The sequence below is a fragment of the Ixodes scapularis genome, unplaced genomic scaffold, assembly GCF_016920785.2.
Source record: "Ixodes scapularis isolate PalLabHiFi unplaced genomic scaffold, ASM1692078v2 PGA_scaffold1__304_contigs__length_218370807, whole genome shotgun sequence".
NCBI lineage: Eukaryota > Metazoa > Arthropoda > Arachnida > Ixodida > Ixodidae > Ixodes > Ixodes scapularis.
The window spans coordinates 86,919,875-86,940,161 of NW_024609846.1; the positions used below are offsets into that span (position 1 = coordinate 86,919,875).

Genomic DNA, 20,287 nt, shown 5'->3' on the forward strand with positions numbered 1-20,287 from the left:
CCTTATAGCTTTTAACGATAACTTTTCCTCAATTCTTACAAAGAAATGTTTGGGCAGCGTTCCCATCATTTCCGATAAAACCTATGAGCCCATGCTTCGTATTACTGTTAACTCTGCCGAAATAAAAAAAACCTCATCAATAAACTAAAACTTACATCCTCTGCTGTTCTCAATAACATCAACCCTAAAGTCTTAAAGAAAATACTAGTATAATGTCTAGTGGATGTTTAAAACTCATCTTTGCCCAATCATTATCAGAATGCTGCCTTCTCTCCGACTGGAAGATAGGAAAGGTCATGCCGGTTTTTAAGCAGTGTAGTCGCTCTTCTGTGTCTAATTATTGCCCAATATCTTTAACCTCCACCTCTCGCAAACTACTAGAGCATACTCTTTACTCCCACATCATGATTCACCGTACAAGTATTTTTTTTCTTCTTTAAACAGCGGCACGGATTTCAAAGGGGACTTTCCTGCGAGACTCAGCTCTGTGATGCCATACTCCGACTGGGGCAGTTTTTCTTGATTTCTCCAATGCATTTGACCATTTGTCATACACGCCTGCTCCCTAAGTTGTCATCCCTTCGTCTTCACCCGCTCACATTTGCACGGATACGTGACTTTCTCTCGTCCCGCGTGCACCGAACGTTCATTAATTACCAAGAATCTTTCCTAACAAACATGTCCTCTGGTGTTCAGCAGGGGTCCGTTTTAGGGCCGCTATTGTTTTTAATGTGTATAAATGACCTCCCTAGCACTATTTCCTCTCAAATAGATATTTTTACAGATGACTGCGACGTCTGTGACAAAGTAACAAATGCGCAAGATACTTTACTTTAAGGTGACCGAATAAACATTAACAGTTGGTGCAATGACTGGTTGACGTCGCTAAACAAACCTAAATGCAAACTACTTCCCTTCACTAGAAACAAATTGGTACTGTCCTACCAATAATACCTGGACTCCGATTTAATTTATACTGTTAGTATGCCTACATATCTTGGTGTAAGACTAACACCAGCTTTCTCCTGAAATAATCACACTGAAGCAGTCACTGCTGTCTCATCAAGAAACCCTGGCCTGGTAAGACGTAACCTACGATCTGCACCTCCCATTGTCCGCAAGCTGGTGTGCGACACGTACGTAAGATCTAAATTAGAATATGCAGCAGCCATCTCGAATACCGCTCAAATTTACCTAATTAGAAAAAACGAAGCTGTTCAAAACAGGGGTGCCCGATTTAGCTTGTAAAGCTATAATTAATCCTTCATTATTCAGTGTTTTCGCATTGAAAAGCAACTAGCCATGCCCTCTTTGCAGCTCCACAGGAAAGTCCCTAAGCTCTGCCTTCTTTATAAAATATACTACCACATTCCAGACCTTAAAAATCAGTTCCCATAACCCCCCCCCCCCCCCCCCCCAAACATTTTCGCGCCTTAACAGCACACGTGCCATCAAACGTATTTCAGGATTTACGAACGCACTTAGTCGATCATTCCTTCCTCAGACCATCAGCGGCTGGAACAACCTCCCATCATCCGCTGTCACCACTTTGGACCCGAATACATTTCTATCTTGTAATGAACTTCATTTTTCATGTTTATGATATGTGTAATTGTAAGCGGTCCCAAATATGTTAAGTGTGTAAAGTTTTTAGTTTTGTGTTTTTCTTGTATTTGCGTTCCTGTATTGTACAAATCTCGAATATCTCCCTCCCCATATATAATGCCCTTGACGGGTCCTTAAGGTGCAAATAAATGAAACGAAATGATATTTTTTTTGCCTGCTGTGCGAAATAATGACGTTATATGCCCGCTGGGCTAACCATTTGTGTGTTAATATCCACCCAGGGTTGTTGTGACATCTCGAAGTGGGGGACGTTGGATATTCGAAAGCGATTTAAGCGCGCCGATGCTAAACTAGCTGACGCAGGCTCCCGTGAGTCCTATTTGGTTCCGTTGTTTGCGCTCCCTTTCATATCCTATTTGTGGTGTCGAACAAAGACATCGGAATACGGATCGCGCGGTCGGGGGATTAATTCCCGCTAACCCGCGTGGTAAAACTTAACTGTTGCAATCAGCTGCGCAAAATTGTGATTAGGTATGGTTAATCATGACAAAGTATGGAGTCTGTTTGAATACGATTGCACTGCCTGCTTTGAGCTGAGTGTTCTTTATGTCGCCCTGTACTGCCTGTAACGCGTTTTGGTCACAGTCCAGCGTTAGGCTTTTCGCGTCATCTCAAGCCCATAAGCACATTATCCGTTCAAACGGAATGTGAGTGTCCCAGTCTTCTTGGTGCTTGTTAATGGATATAATTATTTTGTTCTGCGCTGCTAAGGTTTACAAACAACAAACAGTTGCGCCTCTCGTGTGTAAGTGTCGTTCTTCTTTGTCCAAGTTTGTATACCTTAGCAGCGCAGAACGAAAATAATGAAAAACCAACTAGCCCAAACCCAAGCTCTATTGAATGGACACAAAAAATATTGATTGAGCGAAAAGTTCAGCCTTTCAGCCTTGTAATGTTACCGGGGGTGTAAGGGCGTTGTTATCCTCTTCGCTGATCCGAGTGCCGTGCACATGCTCCTAAAAAAAATGCTGCTAAAAAGTGCCCCCCTGGCTGGAATAATTTTCTACTGTTACACTGTGTCTTGGGACGATAGTTTTCACTAAGACACTGGTAACAGCGTTTTTGTCGTACGTTCGTATGACGTACACGTCTGGCTTTTTACCTTTTGGTAAAATGGTCAAAGCCAGCTATGATTATGTATCCATTCCCCTGTGCCTCCTGCGGTATGTAGACCTACAACATCAACTGCCGCTCTTCCAAACGGGGCACCTACGTAGTATGTGAAGGCCCGTTTGCCCTTTGTTTCGCTATGGTGATTTTTAGCGCGACGCAGAGTGGTTACACATTTTGATCTATTCGCGCACGTCTCGAGTGGAAACAATCTAATGAAAGTTATCACGGACTCATCGCATATGCTTGTACACTCCTAGATGTCCGCCAACAGGAATGTTGTATACTTAATGTGACACAAGGTCAACAGGATCTACGGGTAAAATTAGCTGACGCATGTTTCATCTTCCGTTTTTGGTCTCCCGGGCACGATACAGTAGTCCATCTTAAAGAATAAGAATTCTTGGAAATGACGCGTTACAAGTAACGACGTTACTGGTAACGCGTTAGTTCTTTTACTAACGTACTAATGTACTCGTTAGAATTTCAAAATGCTAAGGAGATAAAGTAATGTCGTTCTTATTTTACGGTATCTCTTATCAAATTACGTTACCCGTTACTTGTTACTTTTGATAAAAAAATAACCGCATAATTGTTTGGAAATAAGATAATATTTATTCTTTACACTGCGTAAAAGTGGCAATGAAACCCCAATAATTAAAGTTATGTATAAACGGCGTAATTTCAAATTTCTTCGGAAGACCCTTTTAACATTGCCACGACCGGGCCCAAAAGACCCGAGATTATTACTGTGCGGATCCCCTAAGCGTCCTTGGTGCAGTCTTTGAAAAGAAGCTGCTAAGATTAACGTCGCCGTACCCTGAAGGAGCAGTCGTCTCGCTGGAAAGAGATCCGTCTAGAAGGCAGCAGTCAGCCGCCACTTGAAAGATTTTGCCTCGGCGTCCGTAACTACTCTAGCTGGTCACATCCTTTTCTTCGAAACAAATTATTTATATTTCTACCAACCACAGAAAATATGAACTCTAAGTTTGGAAGAGTTGACGTTAACACGCTTTGAACCAAAACAAATGGCAAGGTAATCGCAGCACTGAACGGCGACCATCACGAGAAAGATGTCACCATCTTTTAGAATCCCTGTGGCGGTAGTACAAAGGTGCGGCCTCTCGGTGGAGAACGGTTCCCGTTCAGAAGGTCGCCTCCCACTAAATCCTCGAATCCCGGAGAAAAGCTCACCGCAGAAAAGCTCACCGGAGAAAAGCTCACCGGAGAAAAGCTCACCGGAGATAAGCTCACCGGAGAAAAGCTCACCGCGAAACCGGCGGATGCGGAGAAAAGAAAAGCTCACCGATTTTTTCTTCCTTTTATATTGAATATGTTGGACCACGCGTAACATATATCAATTTATTATTATTAAAATTCGTCAGCTTTGTCGCAAAGAATATATAACTTTTTGTAATATTTGTTAAGCTTATTGTGGTATATTGCCCCCTATTTAATAATTGCGGGCGAGTGTTTTCTGTGGCTTAATCTGTAGGCAACGAAACCCTAATTGAAAACTTTATGAACTTGAAAAACAGGAAAAAGTTCCAAAACATAATAATGTCTGCCTAAAACCTGAAAATCAAAACTCTAAATGAAGAAAATCCGAAAGTGCATGCGCAACAACGCTGTGCCTGAAATTTTCTTTGAAGCTTTTGTTAACCTTTGAAAACAGGTTAGAACAGTCAGTATAGATATCGAGACTTTTTCATTCTACGGACATGCACGTTTTCTAGCCGTTCGTGCTGGTGTTTCCACACGTTGCCTTTGTGTGATTTTGCCCTTCTACGGCGATCCACCCATGACCTTCAGAGCTGCACCCTGGCACCGTTGTATCTGGTGACCTATATAAGAATTAGTCTTCTGTAATATAGCGAATTAATATAGCGAATTGGACGAGTTTGTAAACGTTATACATGATGAAAACCGCTCAAACGACGACGACGGCGTGAAGACAACAAACACGACAGGACGAAGCTGTTCACGTAACTAAAGTTTGTTAGTGAAATTAACAGAAACAAAACAGCGTAGCCGACACTGATTACACCAACAAACACCTACTTGTCTATCAGGCACTACACAATATTTGGAGCTAAAATGGTTCACACACAGCTATTCATATTAGCTCGAAAAGTACAAACCTCTTTATTTGACAGAGCTACCGACGGCACACAGCCAGTTGTCAATAAATAGTTGTCTTTTTTACCGGTGTACGAGGTTCTGATTTTATACTTGCGGCTTCATTAATATACAGAATGGATGATTACTAATTTCTGATGATTTAGTAAATATGCCAAATGAACTTCAAGAATATTACAAAAAGTGGACATATTTTTAATGAAGTTGCGAATGCGAATTGTGTTAAATTGCCACGTTTGACGCAGAATCCGCTAAGTTAAAAAAAAAAATGGTGAGTTTTTCTCCGCATCCAATCAAAGGCCGGTGAGCTTTTCTCCGCATCTGTCGGTTTCGCGGTGAGCTTTTCTCCGGTGAGCTTTTCTCCGCCGCCCAAATCCTCTGGGCATCCTTTCTCCCATGGCGCCTCAAAAAATTAGACGAAAGACTGGGTCACCACAACGAACGGTACCTTCTTTGTATCGCAGTTCATAAGACATAAATATCATATTCTTCCACAAGAAAGCACGGCCTCAACTTCCGGGCATTTAAAGACCGAAATTTCTATTGCTGGACGCTGCGCCCGCCTTTTCCTTCTTGCAGTTCCTGGTTGTGTATGAAGACTACGATACCATTCTTCTAGAGAGACACATTCGTAGCAGTTATGGTGATGGCTTTCGTCTGCTTTACCCTTACTTTGCTGCTGCCGGTGAGAAAAAAAGAAAAAGGTTTTTGGATGTAAAAGAGAAAGTTAGTGTAGAAAGCTTATTAACTCTCGCCACCTTTTTTAGTCATATATACACGCAAATATACTAGGACTATGTATGTGATTATAACCATAGTATAACTGGCAGTATACTTCGTTTATAATAACCCATAATCAACTTTGGTAATAGTTATTGGTTATAATAAACGATCGGTGTCATCTTTTTGTTACTTGTGTAGCCTAAACTTGTGTGACTAAAACCGGCTTGGCTATGAGGTGTGTTGTTTGTGAGCAGTCCATGTACTGAACAGTTATCTTTGTCATGCAACGTCTGTCAACAACCAACAAAGCGTTTTGGAACGCTTGTTATAAAAGCCCCTTTTGCTGCCATCTCCCACTCACTTTTAGTGCAAGATGGCAACAGCCGCCGAAACGAAGTCAGACAATTTGCTATTTAAATATCTACTCTGTGCTGAGTACACACGGGACGTCTAAGTCTAATTTAAAAAAAAAAAAAGCACATTAAGGCGAGTTATTTTTCAGTGTCATTTACCTTTATTTATTTATTTATTTATTTATTTCTTAAAATGTCGTGATTGAGTTTTGTTACCCAAAACACGCCCTTTTTTTTCGAGATCGTTTTATTAGTCGCATATTTTTTTTCAGTTATATCTCACCATGATCATTAACGTTAGCTAGCGAAAACTTTTCAAAAACGGTTTAAATTAGTTTACTTGTATATTTCAGGAGAATATATCAATCACGACAGTTATATATAAACACTCCTATTTGATATTTGTTTAATTTTGCGATTTATTTAGACCGTCTTTTTATAATAATTCGTCATACAGTCTATTTAGTTAATATTTCGTTGTACCACACCACTAATAACTACAAATTTACAGCGGTGCTTCGCATCATTCTTCATTTGTTTCCTTTCCGCCAGTCCCTCCATTCGCAGAAGCTATCAAAGTTAGACGTGCTTTCAAAGAAACGAAAAACCGAGACAACAACCCTATATCCCGAAACACCCTTGCTGAAGCAGATAAAGGTCAACCGTATGCATCAAGTTTCCGTTTCTCAAGAACGGTTCGACAATATTGTGGAGACGTTTGTGGTTGAGGCGCGGCAGTCGTGTAATATCTGTAATATACTAACAGTGAAACAGTAAGTAACAACAAACTAACGTAAAATTAACATTCCTTAGCCATGGCAACTAACGACACCGATATGTCGCTACATTTGGAAAAGAGTAAAGCTATCCGCAATACGTAGTGCACTTCGGCCGGAAATGGCTATACGCACTACGCAGAGAGCTCATCATTTGGGTCACCTTTTTCGAACGGCGCGTGTATCACTAGGGAGCTCGTTAACACACCTCCCCGCCTGCGTTCACGGCGCTTTGTGGCGACATTGTGCAGCTGCTAATTACAAAACTTCACCCGTACACGCCGCTTCCCGGCGCCCATTTGGCAACCAAAGCCCCGCTGTCCACGATTGCACCTCCGGAAAGGGAGTCCCATACCATTAAGTTCAACAACATTCTGTCTACAACATCCGTTTCTTTTTCTTTCTTTTTTTTTTTTTGTAGTGTTTATCATAAAAACGAAATGTCCTAAATATCGTCAAATGTCTCGACACAACAAAAAATTCGAAAAAAAAATAGAAAAAAGTAGGCTCACACCGCGGATCGAACCCGCGTCCACTAGCGTATGAAGCAGACACATTTACACGATACTATGCTATCGCTTAGAATACTGATTGTAACCAGATTTGTACACGTTACTGAAAAATAGTAAGGAATTACATTTACAATTACTCGAGGCTAAATTGTAATTTATTACAATTATCCTCCCGTGAAAGTAACTGACCGTTACCCCAAAAAGTAATCCGTTACTTTCGTGGCGTTACTTTTAACATTATTGTCCTCAAGTAAGGAACAAATGGAAGAGGGTTATTCAATTTCTTATTGTTGCCGCCTGTTCCATTTAATGACCTTGAGTATTTTGAGAAACAGCTGGCTCTCAAAAGTCTCGTCAGACATTTTGCTTTATTTCTTACACAATATGTCGACTGCTGCGCTGAACACCATTTGAGGTGAGGCACTGCATGGGAGTGCCATATTCTTCCTCACAAATTCTTTATGCTCTGCATTGAGCTTTTTGAGCGAAGCAAGGGAAGTACTATTACCTCGAATGTAGAGCAAAGCTTTGTCGTTGCAGCCGTTGCCTGCTATTCGAGAGTTTTAGTAGATCTTTCCGATACCTCCGATACCCGCAATAACGGTACCCGATAACGATATGATGCATACGCAAAGACGGAGGCGAAGTATCGGATATCGTTAACGGAGTCATCGGACCGATCTGCTAAAATTCTCCATTGTCTAAATGGCGAAGCTGTAGAAGTCATCGATAGCAAAACATAGTTGTAACAGTAAAGTGATAATTAAATAATAAATAAGGTTTGGCTCGATATTCTTTTTCCTTTGGTTATGAACAGTTCGAGCCTCACTTGAGACGTTGGTCAATAAAAAAAAAGTTTCCAGTATATAAATATAAATAATAAAATAAAAAGAAGGACACTCATAACAGCAATTAATTAGAACGTCAGTTAAAACAAGGAATTGTAGACGCACTCTTGCCGTGTGTACCTTTCTTCGTGCCGTTCAAAAACACACGGAGCACGGACCAACTTCAGTTTACTCCGGTGTTCTCCAGATAGACGTCCACTGATGCCACGGGCAGCAAAGGGTAGAGTACTAAGTAAGCCGCGCTATGGCCCCACTCACGAATTTCACTCTCTCCTCAAGCCCAGAATATCAAGTCTACATCAGCCATTATTATGTTTTATTTGTAAAAATATCTGCTTAAGATAAGATACGTCCTGCTGGGGCAAAACAGACAGAAGAAAGGAAGACTATTACCATTTTCTAAGTGCTCGCAAAAAGCTGACTCACAAAAAGGGTAGGGTAGAGGGAGCGTTGTCTCGTGTTGTGACATTGTGTTGTGTTGTGACGTTGTGACACGTTGTGACACATGAAAATGGTCGTAGTCACTATATCCGAGAAGGACATTGTTAATTCTTTTCGGTGCACTTAACTCCTCGAGCTTCTCGAAGAGGCGCACAATCACTTGGTGTCCTCCTCTCCCCGTCTTCGATCGCAAAGAACAAAACAAAGGTACTAAAAAAAAAAACGCGGAAATAACTTGTCCCCCCCCCTTTTTTTTTTTTGTAGAATTGTTTATTTGGATTTTTTTACATTGATGTTAGGGTCTAAAAAAAAGATAGACTCAGGGGCTTGGTGTGCAAAAAAAAAAAAAAAAGGCTTTGCGGAAGAAACTGAAGAGTGCCAAGCCTCCCTTTGCGGTGGTCAATCCCCGTGACAGTGTCACTGCGCTCAATTTGACAAAAAAAAAAAAAAAAACTTTTTTTTTTAGAATGGGGGGGGGGGGGGGGGGGTTGGTTTGACAAAAAAATAATGTAACGAATTACAAGGAATCCGTTACGTGAAAAATGTAAGGGAATTACTTTAAAATTACTCTAGAAAATATGTAATTATTCCGTTACTAAATTACTGCTAAATGTAAGGGATTACAAGTAATTCCGTTACTTGTGACGGATTACGTACAAGTCTGATTGTAACCATTCGTTTTACACGAATTTTGCGTAGTGCGTATAGCCTTTTCCGGTCGAGGTGCACGACGGAGTGCGTATAGCTTTACTCTTTGCAAAATGGTAACCGAGCACTGAACGCGTTAGCTTTTGTTCCAATCTGACGAGTAACGCTATTTCTTTACTTACTTCGGTAGCGGGCACAACACTCAGAATATGGGAATCCCATCGAGCCGATAAGGCTTTTACTACGTTGCTATATGGTGTAACCATGTTTCAATCTGGTAGCTCTTCAGCCGGTTTCCTCAGTTGAATAGGTCGTAAATCGTTGGTGTTTTTCTGAAGAACACGGGGAGCATCAACACTCCGGTTCGTAAGGTTGTGCTCAACTTGCTGGTGTTTCACAGCTGGCAATACTGCAGCAATCGGGTCTTTGTCATTTTTTTTAATTAAAAGGAAAAAAAAACTGACCGCTGCGTAATCACTTCTTAGGGGCACTGTATACCGTACAAGTAATGGTGGAAATAGGTCATGCTTCCACAACTGAAAATGGTTCCTTTCCTGTAATGCTGTAGCTTTGTTCGGTTTTTAACACTCTGGTAACCTTCTCAACACTTCATTTTTTAACAAAAGCCCCTTCAGAGCCATTCTGTATGTAGGACAAAACAGCATCTAAGCCGGCGTCGGTGTCGAGGACACACTTGCACTTTGGTTTAAAAAAAATAGCAAAATAATTGAAGGTATTTTAAGAGGGTGCCTGAGCATGAAGAGTGACTCTCTAACTAATATATTCTATTTAAATTTCATGTATTTATCTGCCACCGCATAAAGCGGTGTGACAATCGTGCTGAAGCTTCTCAGAAATTAAGAGTATATATGTACACACTCAAGCCAGAAACGCTCTTTACTTCGCGTTGGATTTGTGATTGAGGCCTTTTATTCTCATATGATGTCTTCTCAAAATCCGTCTGTATTTCTTTTTCATTTTTAATCGAAGACAACGTTAGGACAATTTAAGAAAAAATTAATGAGGTGTTTATACTCAAGATTAACCACATTTAGGCACCCCTGTTGTAAATTATATAGAGATACGTTCCGAATCCGATTTATTCGGTCCCTTCCAAAAGTCAACGATTCGTTTGACTCATGTGCTATATGAAATAGAAAAATATTTGCAACGCCTCTCGTACACGTATCCCCTAATAATACACCAGCACTTTTGCTAGAGGGACAAGAACCAGCAATAAGCATGTCCGTTTCGGTAAATTCAAATTTTTCCAATTCAATTGATGCAAACAAAAAAAAGTCTATGGGCTTGACTTAAAAAAATCATGTAGAATTAATAGTTCGAGTTCAGCTCGGTTGCGTTCCCCGAGTCATGAAGTGAACGGATAATTTTTCTATAATCGTTTCCGAGTAACCCATTAATAACAACTTGCTCGCATGTAATAATTCAGCTGCGACAAGAGTTTGCACCACGAAGTTTCAAATCTCCGAACTCACCACGGCCTTCTGGAGCACATTGTATAATAGTCCACCCATCGCTCTCACCGGAGAGAATAGCTTGCGAATAAGAACGCGAAGTTCCGAGGAGTTTCCGATATCGCGTGTGTCGACTATATTTTTACTGGGGGGTCGCCTCTCGGGCAACTCCTTTGATAAGATATCTAGAGGAAGGCTGACCGAACGCGAAAGGACGGTCTGACATGTGCGCAATCGACCGAACGCGAACTTGGCAGAGAGAACCCCGCTAAGAAACAAAGTACGATCTTTATTAAACAATGCGCTCACCTGTTGCTATAGACCCTCTTTAAAAGTGACCACCATCAATTAGCTGTTGAGCTAATTATTGAACGCGCCGAGTTTTGGGCATGCACCCTGAGGCTGTATGGGACACCAGGGATCTGTCAGCATTCGGCGTGAGCTCGGCTCAGCGCGTGCCAACGAGTGCGATGGCTGCTTTCGGTGAAGACTCGGAACCTATCACACGCTTCGTGTCCGAGAAATGGCTACGGCCAGTGTCGCTCGACGTGCTTTTAAAGAGGGTCCATTGAACGAAACCTCCACCTAGATGCCGAAAATGAACCGGGCGATATATCGGCAATTTAAAGGCTGTTTCCGACACTTGAGTTGAAGAATAAAATAAAAATTAGAGACGGAACTTTCTTGCCTTTTCAGGTTAAAGGGGAAATAAGCATGAAAAGCACCATTGTAGCTGTTTTTTTTTTCTTTTGCTGTAAAACTTAAAATTTACCTTAAAAATAAATCGGAACGTGCGAAACTTGTTTCGTGCTTTTGAAGACGAGTGTATTGATCGCACAAAACCCGCTAATGTGGTCCCGTTAAATGCATGTACCCGGGATTTCAGCATGGTAAATACCCTGGTGTGGTTTGCGTTTCTTTTAATAGCATGAAACTTTTTTTTTAACTTCCGATTTTTATCTACATTTCAGCTGGTTTTCTTACTCATGTTTTCCAACCGTATACTTCGTTTCATTAAGTACAAACGCAGCCGACGCTACGAGCTAATGGGACTGATCAAACAACGTTAAAAGCGTAAGTCACTGGACCGTTTCTGCTAATGATTGGTTCAGTGAAGATGGAACACGTGCAGAGACATGACGAAGAGCATGATTGTGCGTTTTTTTTGCGCTCTCTGATTGGCTTTATGAGCTTGTAGAGTCGGCTTCGCATAGACTTAAGTTGAAACAAAGTTCAAGAAGGATTTCCCTGCTGAAGACTTCGCCCAACGCTGCGCAACTTTACTCGGCTGACAAACGCGATAAGGGGTAAGGTTCAGCCTCATTCACGTAGATATCAGTTTCAGACGTGGCCAGAACTCTGTGACGTGGGCACGAATCTACTACACGATGACAAACTAAGGGAGAGGAAGAGATAAGGCGTGGCGTGCGTGGAGGTCAGAGACCCAAACTCTGATTGGAAAGATTGGTGGGTAAACGCCAAGGCCAGCTGCCTTTGTCTTTACCCAGCGTCTCCCTTCAATTAGAGCGAACAAGAGCGTTATCTGCTCCTCGCGCTCGGTCTGGGGTTCGAGCGCCGGACTGGCGTTCGGCGTCCGACTTTCGATGTTCGACTAAGGTACGCCTTTTCGAAAAGTGACCAAAGAAAAAGTGAAATCTTAAGAATCCTTTTTTTTTTTTGGTTGTTAATTAAAAAGAAACGCTCTTCTGGATTAATTTGCTGCTCAACAAACCTTTACGCTCACGTCAACCTCTACTGCAATGTACTCGAACTACAAGAAAATGGTAAATTAGAGGCACAGCTTCTTGCCGCGGTGTAATCCATGGGTTTTAGATACTATTAAATTACTCAAGATATAATGCATCGTTGCCAAACTCGCAATAAAAAAATTTGCGCCTTCTTTTGGCGGTTTCTAAAGATGTAACACGATAGAATTATGTATATTTGCCAGGCGAGTTACCTGACGTCACGTACTGTTGCTCATTGTCTCGTGACGTTTTGCGACATTGTGGCTTCATTGACAAGACCTGACGTCGTGCGTCTTCACGTAACAGCATGACGTGACATAACGTGATGTCAGATGACTGCGATGTCATGTGACAGTGTCATGTGACGTCACGTCTTGTGACGCATTTTTAAAAGGCGTGGCACTGCCTCAATGATATGCAAGGTTTCTCGCTAGATTTAGTAGAGAGACGCTTTCAGTTTAATTAGCTATCGAGCCGGGACGCACAGACGCTCATAACCCAAAAGTAGGGCGGCCCTGGAAATGCTATCGCATGTAGAAGAGATAACAGTTCCAAAAATCCAAAACAATAGGCAGCGCATGCCTGTCGCTACAACAGGTGCGGAGTCAATACGCCATGCTCTCCAATTTCTATCAGTGCTTTTCGGGTTGGTGTCCTCGTTTGATTGGTGGAAGCTTTTCCCGTCAATCAACGTGATGATCTTCTTGGGACAATACAACTTGGAAAAGCTATAGGTATGCTGGAGGTTTAGCCTCCTAAAGAGACAGCCTGCCATTTTCATCCTCTTAATTACTTCTTTCCCCCTACAACTTCAATTGTTTTGTACATGACGGGATAGTTAAACGGATTGATAACTTGTACATATCTTTTTTGTTGTTGTTGTACCGACATATTATTTCTAAATATCTTACAAATACTAAATATTTAATTTTAATTTATTTTTACATTATCCTAGACAAGATATTTACTAGACCAGGGAGCTTCACCAAATGATTCGAAAATAGAAAATGTGGTTCCACTTAAACAGCTGGTTACAACTATGATCCTCTGAATTACTGACAAGTTTGTGTAACCAGTATATTTATTTATTTATTATTTATTTATTTATTTATTTTACAATACTGCAGGCCAGTTCTCTGGCCCAAGAGGAGGGGCAAAAAATGCAACATATGGGTGCACATGAAAAAATGACAAAAACAATAATACGAAAGAAGACAAGACCACTGCTGCGGAATGCATTATCGAATTAGGTACCGTTCTAATTCCTGAATGAAATTGGCTGACTGAATAATGGTTTCTGGTAGCAAGTTCCAGTCCGAAATAGTGCGTGGAAAAAAACTGTGCTTAAAGGCATTTGTTTTTGCGAAGATGGGCTGTAGTGCGTGATCCCTAGTGTGTCGCGTTTTTCTTGAAGTTAGTTGATTGAGATATGGGAGTGTATTTAGGCTTACTCTGGATGTCAGGATGTTGTAAAGAAATAAAATACGAGTCATTTCCGACGTGTATCGAGAGGTGGTATTTGGTTATCCCTCATAAGTTCCGTGGGCGAGTCCAATCTATTGTATTTACTGAATATAAACCTAACTGCCTTTCTTTGTACAAGTTCAAGCTGGTGGATATCTTTTTTATTGTGGGGATCCCAAATGACTGATGCATATTAGAGTTTTGACCTGATGAACGTATTGTATGCGAGGAGCTTAACACTACTGGGAACGTGTTTGAGCTTTCGCCTTAGAAAACACAGTTTAGCGAAAGCTTTAGAGCAAATATTTGAAATGTGCGTAGACCAAATTAAACGATTAGTAATGGTAACACCTAGATATTTATAGCTAGTGACCTCAGGAATGGCAATGTTGTGAAGCTGATACTCAAATGAGCTTATATGTTTTTTTCGTGTAATTTTTAGAAGCACAGTTTTTTCAATATTCAAATCCATATCCCAAGCTTCACACCAGTGCTCTATCTCGATAATAGATTCTTGAAGCGCAAGACTGTCGTCAGCAGTGTTGATGTCTTTAAAAACAATACAGTCATCCGCAAACAATCTCATGGAAACAGACGAAGAAACCACTTCGGTTAGATCATTTATATAAATAAGAAATAGTAATGGTTCCAACACACTTCCTTGGGGCACGCCGGAAGTGACAGATAGAACGTTTGAAACATGGCCGTTAACATCAACGAATTGGGATCTATTTCTTAAGTAGGCACTTATCCAAAGAATAATGTAAGAGGGAAGTCCTATGCGTTCAAGTTTATAAAGCAGTTTTGCATGCGGCACCTTATCGAACGCCTTACAAAAGTCTAAAAAAAGCACATCGCATTGCCCTGAATCATCGAGTATCGCGAGAAATTCATGAACAGACGTAACGAGTTGCGTGACGGTGGACATTCCCTTCCTAAATCCATGCTGCTTAGGCGATAAGATACCCTTTTCAGATAAGAAGCTTTTAATATAACCGGCCACGACGTGTTCCAATAACTTGCAGCAACTACAAGTAATTGAAATCGGCCTATAATTAGACACCAATAACTTATCCCCTTTCTTGTGAATCGGTACAACCCGAGCTATATTCCAGTCATCTGGCACTACTCTGGTAAGTAAGGAAACTTGAAAAATCTTGGTCAAAAATTCAGCTAATTGCAGTGCATAACGTTTTAAAAAGGCATTGGGTAGACCGTCTGGGCCAGAACTCTTTTTTACTTTCAGTTTACGCAACATTGACAAGACACCTTCGACTGAAGTTACAGGAACCTCGAGAGAATTTATAGGAGGGGCTGGTGTTCCGTTGTCATCTTTTGGAATAAATACACTTTGAAAATATTGGTTAAAAATTGTCGCTATTTCCTTACCCTCGGTCACAAGGTTCCCATCCACTTTAATTTTTGTTAACACTTGTTTATTTGATCCCAGATAACGCCAAAATTTCTGTGGGTCGCTTTTAATGAACTCAGGAAGCGTAATTTTAAAATAACGTGTTTTTGCTAAATTTACCATAGCCACAAGTTGTTTTTTAAGTTCCTCAAAGTACTCTGATGCAGTGTTATGTTGTCTTCTACGGCGCTTTAATTTACGCTTAATCTGAATAATTTCTCGGCTAATCCAGGGGTTTTGACGTTTATTTCGTACTTTCCTCGAAGGGACGAAGTGTTAGACGGAAAACTTTATAGCTTCCTTAAAATGTTTCCACAAGCCGGAAACGCTTTGCTCGGAGTTAATACTTAACTTATCATCAAGGTAATCGATTATGTCGATATCGTTAACTCGTTCATAGTCTTTAACATTCACAACAGAACGATTCCGCGTACTTCCCACGTGTCTAGCAGTCCAACAAAAAGACAACAAACGATGATCAGAGATACCAGGTTCAACACTTAGCACTCCAGTGAGAAACATTTGACTAACAAAAAAAAAGAACCAAAAGAGCATTTTCACGAGTGTGCTCACAAACAATTTGATCAAGGTTTAAAGCCAGCATAATGTCTAAGATTCTATCACTGCAATCGGACATTCCATAGGCCAGTTGATTCCAATCAATAGCGGACCAATTAAAATCGCCTGTTACAATAACATTCTGTGCATGCTGGGCTAGAAGATGATCGTATAAGTTATCAAGGAACAAGTCGGCCGCATTTGGGGGCCTATAAACAGCACAAAGTAAAACAGTGAAACCCCACAGTGATATATTCAAAAACAAACTTTCATGGTCGTCAATCTGATCAAGTAAGGTTACATTGATATGGGACTTTGCGATAACTGCTACGCCTCCACCGCGTGAACCACGATCACGCCTAAGTAGTTGATAACCCGGTGGAATTATTTCATCGTCACGGATTCCCTCGTGGAGCCAAGTTTCTGTTAAACCAACTAAATGGGGGTCATATGAAAGAAGCAACAGTTCAAGACTATCAATTTTATTTACAATGCTTCTGGCATTCAATGAAAGCACACGTAACTGATGCGACTGGAACCGTAACTGCTAAATGGTAGACTGTGTGCTACTCCCCGCCTGCACTGGGATGCGTTCATTAAAAGCGTCGTCCCTGCTCATCACTTCTACTGAGTTGTCTTTATTATGAGTGTCATTCCCACTCGCCGCCTGTACTGGAATACGTGTGTTAGAAGTGTCGTCCCATACGTAGTACGCATCGTTAATGCGAAGTTTATCGTTTACCAGAGAAACCTTCACACCGTGATTTTTATCGGTTTTAGCGGTCCGCCAAAGTTCTTTTCGTTTTCGGAGTGTTTCTGGAGAATAGTCGTTCTGAATAAAAATACGCGTTCCCTTCAGTTTCCCACTATTCCGCAGAACTGCCTGTTTTTCATGATAGTCTTGGAAATAAAGTATGACCGGCCGATCTTTAGCAGGCCTCCCCAGCCGATGAATTCTTGCTACGGAAGAACAACTTACACCCAGTTTATCCAGGAACACTTCTTTGATCACATTATGACGCAGCACCGCCTCCGTTTCCTCAGGAGAGTCTTTAATTCCAAAAACAACCAAATTCGCTCTCCTGCCACGGTCCTCCAGCGCGAGTAACTTTAGGTTCTGCAATCTCATGGCCTCCTGCATCCTCATGACGCATTGATTTAAGTTATCCACGGTCTCAGTTTTCTCGAACATTTCTTTAACATTGCTCTCAAGCTGATTTATCCGCACACCAATATTGCTCACAGTTGACTCTGTCACTTCTAGCCTTTTCTTAACTTCGGCCAAATCATTCCGTATGGCCTTTTGACCTTCTAAAAGTGATTCAAACATTTCTTCAACTGTTGGGCCCGGGTTTTCTTCCACGTCCCCGCATAGTAATAATTTGCACACATGGAGACAATCGGATGCAATGACTAGCAAAGTACGTGGGCAAGGCACAACAACAAGGCATTTATCATCACTTCTACACGAGCATGTGTAACTAACCTGTAATAGTTCGAGAGGACACATGATGAGCGCTCTGTTCCCTGCGCTTTCGCCTTGCCCACTGAAGATGGTCGTGTGAGGCGATGGTCTTATAGGGGTCCAGGCAGATGACGTCCCACCTCCGCTGATCACGTGGTAGTCCAGGAAGGATTTGATGAAATGGCTGTTGTCAGCATGACTGCAGCAGCTCGATGACGTTAGGTGACATGCAGGGTCAGCAAACTATGGTCGCGAAGCCAATGCACTGGCAAAAGATAGCAGCAGGGTCTGTAATAGTTCGAGAGGATACATGATGAGCGCTCTGTTCCCTGCGCTTTCGCCTTGCCCACTGAAGATGGTCGTGTGGGGCGACGGTCTTATAGGGGTCCAGGCAGATGACGTCCCACCTCCGCTGATCACGTGGTAGTCCAGGAAGGATTTGATGAAATGGCTGTTGTCAGCATGACTGCAGCAGCTCGATGACGTTAGGTGACATGCAGGGTCAGCAACTTGTGGTCGCGAAGCCAATGCACCGGCAAAAGATAGCAGCAGGGTCTGTAATAGTTCGAGAGGACACATGATGAGCGCTCTGTTCCCTGCGCTTTCGCCTTGCCCATATGCACTCTAGCACAGTTAGAAAACAATAAATAATATTTAAATATTTATTTTTCCTCCCAAAATGTGTTGACTGGGGCAGGGCTCAAGTTCATGGGCATATTTTTTTTTTCTTTTTACAATAATGATTTTTATTGTGTCTAAAATACTCTGGGGTGCTAATGTATGCTGAGGATACATGAATAATTTTATAGCGCAAAATATAGACGAACTACGGTGTAAAGGAAGTAAGATTGTCTAGGTATAATGAATAGTCCGCACACAATAAACTCACCTTTAGATAACGAAGACTAAAAATTAATTCTATAAAATATTTAAGTAGGCTATGAAAATACGCCTAGATATTAACGATTTGCAGCAAGGTTTTTCTTTTAACTACCTAGGTGCGCTCTTCGCGTTAAATTCCCAGTGGAAAAGCCAAATTAGTAATATTTATCAACCTCGCCTAACTATATTTTCTAACTCCCCGGCCTTTGCCCTTCCGGTATGCTATTTAGTATCCCGAAATTTATAATAGTTATTGTGAAATCGACCAATGAAAATGATAAAAACCAAGATTCAAATATACCCACACTTTTCTGCGCCGTCACGTCAGTGGCAGGCAGGCTTGCCAATCGAGCGAGCAGTCTAAAAAATAAAATATGGCAACCATTTGTTCTGTGCTGGAGCGCGGCTACTGGAGCGAGGTTCCAAAGCATTCATTTGACACCATGAAACTGCTTCGAATCAGTCGGGAACAAAGTCTACTGTCCAAAGAGAACCCCTGCGTTCCACTGACGTCACTTTTTCATTGTGGCCAGTAGAGACTTTCAGATAAAAAAACAAAAGCACAGTGAAGACCAGAACTGTAAATTCAATAACTTCGCGAAAAAAAAAACAATATTTTTATATTACTTTAGCGATGTTTCTTGGTGAGTTTAGCAAAATTTCACGCAAATCGGAGACAATGAAAAAAACCTGTGTAGTTTAAATACGCGTGAATGTTTTGATATATCGACCCTTCGCATTCTTTACTTCGCATTTGTGCATGGTCATCTGACCTATTCCATACAGCCCTGGAAAATGCATATACTACGTCCATACATACAATTAGTCAATTACAGAAACAGACGATAGGAGATATCACATTTACAAGTCTAACCGACCCAAACAGACCTTTAAAATGCTACCAATCAATATATAAACGTGTTACGCGTAAGCACAGTATTCCAATAAAAAACACCCTAGACTCTACCTGCCATGATAAAATTAATGAAGCCTTTCCATTAAGTTTGTGTAAATCTCCAACAAGGAATATGTGGCCGTTCGGCCCCATAGGGGCGCCCGCTTTCCACTCCACCAACACGTCCCCCAGACGGCGTTCTCACAAGACCCTGCACACAGCGAGGGCCGACACCCGACCTGCTGTTTGGGACCATCGCTCTTCCTTCTTCCAACGAAGCGATGCACTGCGAGGTGCCGGTATAAGAGGAAGTACAGCAGACAAAGCACGACCCTGGTCTAGGTGAGACGACTTGAGACCAGCGGCAGGGACATACGAAAACACCGCGTCTTTATTCCTATTCTGAATTCGGCCATGTAACTTTATTCAAAGTGTCTAGCGTTACGTCCTACGTAACCCAAGTTACGTCCAAATCTCCGCCTTCCCTAGGTTCACGGGGGAGAGAAAGGAGGGCGGGGGGAAGGGTTAGGTATACGCGTTTCAGTGCTACGTCCGGACGTAACGCTTGCCACAGCGAACTTTATTTCAATAAATTAGATATTTTAGTAAAATGAATATTGCTACATTGGTAATACCTACAAATACAAGGTCTGTTTAGTCATATTTTTAACTTACCTTTATGTGAAAATACTTACGCTCAACGACTCATTGAATGTAGAAGTACACATCGCGACACTGTTAGCGCGAACACGACATCGACGCATTTTTGTATTTTACTTCTAAATAGTATTAGCAAGCACGAAATTTTATCACTTACATTATAGAACTAAATGAGCTCTTTCCGTAGCAATAATAACTTGGATGACATACCTTGGTTTCAAAAAGAAAAACTTTAAAACCCGGCGATCGCTTGTTCGCGCTAGCAGTGTCGCGCTCTGTACATTAATTTGTCGTGCTTTGCCAACAAATATGAGGCATAACTTAAATTTTTTGGCAACATAAAAATATATTTTTTTTTAATTCGCAAGTGTATTAACTGCATATTATTCCGTAACAAAACCTAGCCATTTTTATGCTGCAATTTCTACATTTGTGCCGTATTGTAAACTTATTGTGATTGGGCACGACACTATTAGCCCCGAGAGCGAGCACAAGCGTCGCTGCGGTCGCCGCGCCCTGATTGGGTGAGGCGTACCGTCACGTCAGGGCGATG

General features: G+C 41.5%; 1 protein-coding gene across 2 annotated transcripts in view; it reads right to left on the minus strand.

Annotated features, from left to right (window-relative positions):
* Positions 1-10,774, minus strand: part of LOC8051969 (cytochrome P450 2C31-like) — an 83,951-nt gene extending 73,177 nt beyond the window's left edge. The window contains exon 1 of one of the 2 annotated variants that reach the window (XM_029995633.4): positions 10,673-10,774. In XM_029995633.4, coding sequence (XP_029851493.3) covers positions 10,673-10,711 — 39 coding nt within the window. In that variant the 5' untranslated portion in view covers positions 10,712-10,774. The remainder of the gene's footprint in view (positions 1-10,672) is intronic. The other variant, XM_040504721.2, reaches the window with a different exon arrangement.
* Positions 10,775-20,287: the final 9,513 nt, after the last annotated feature.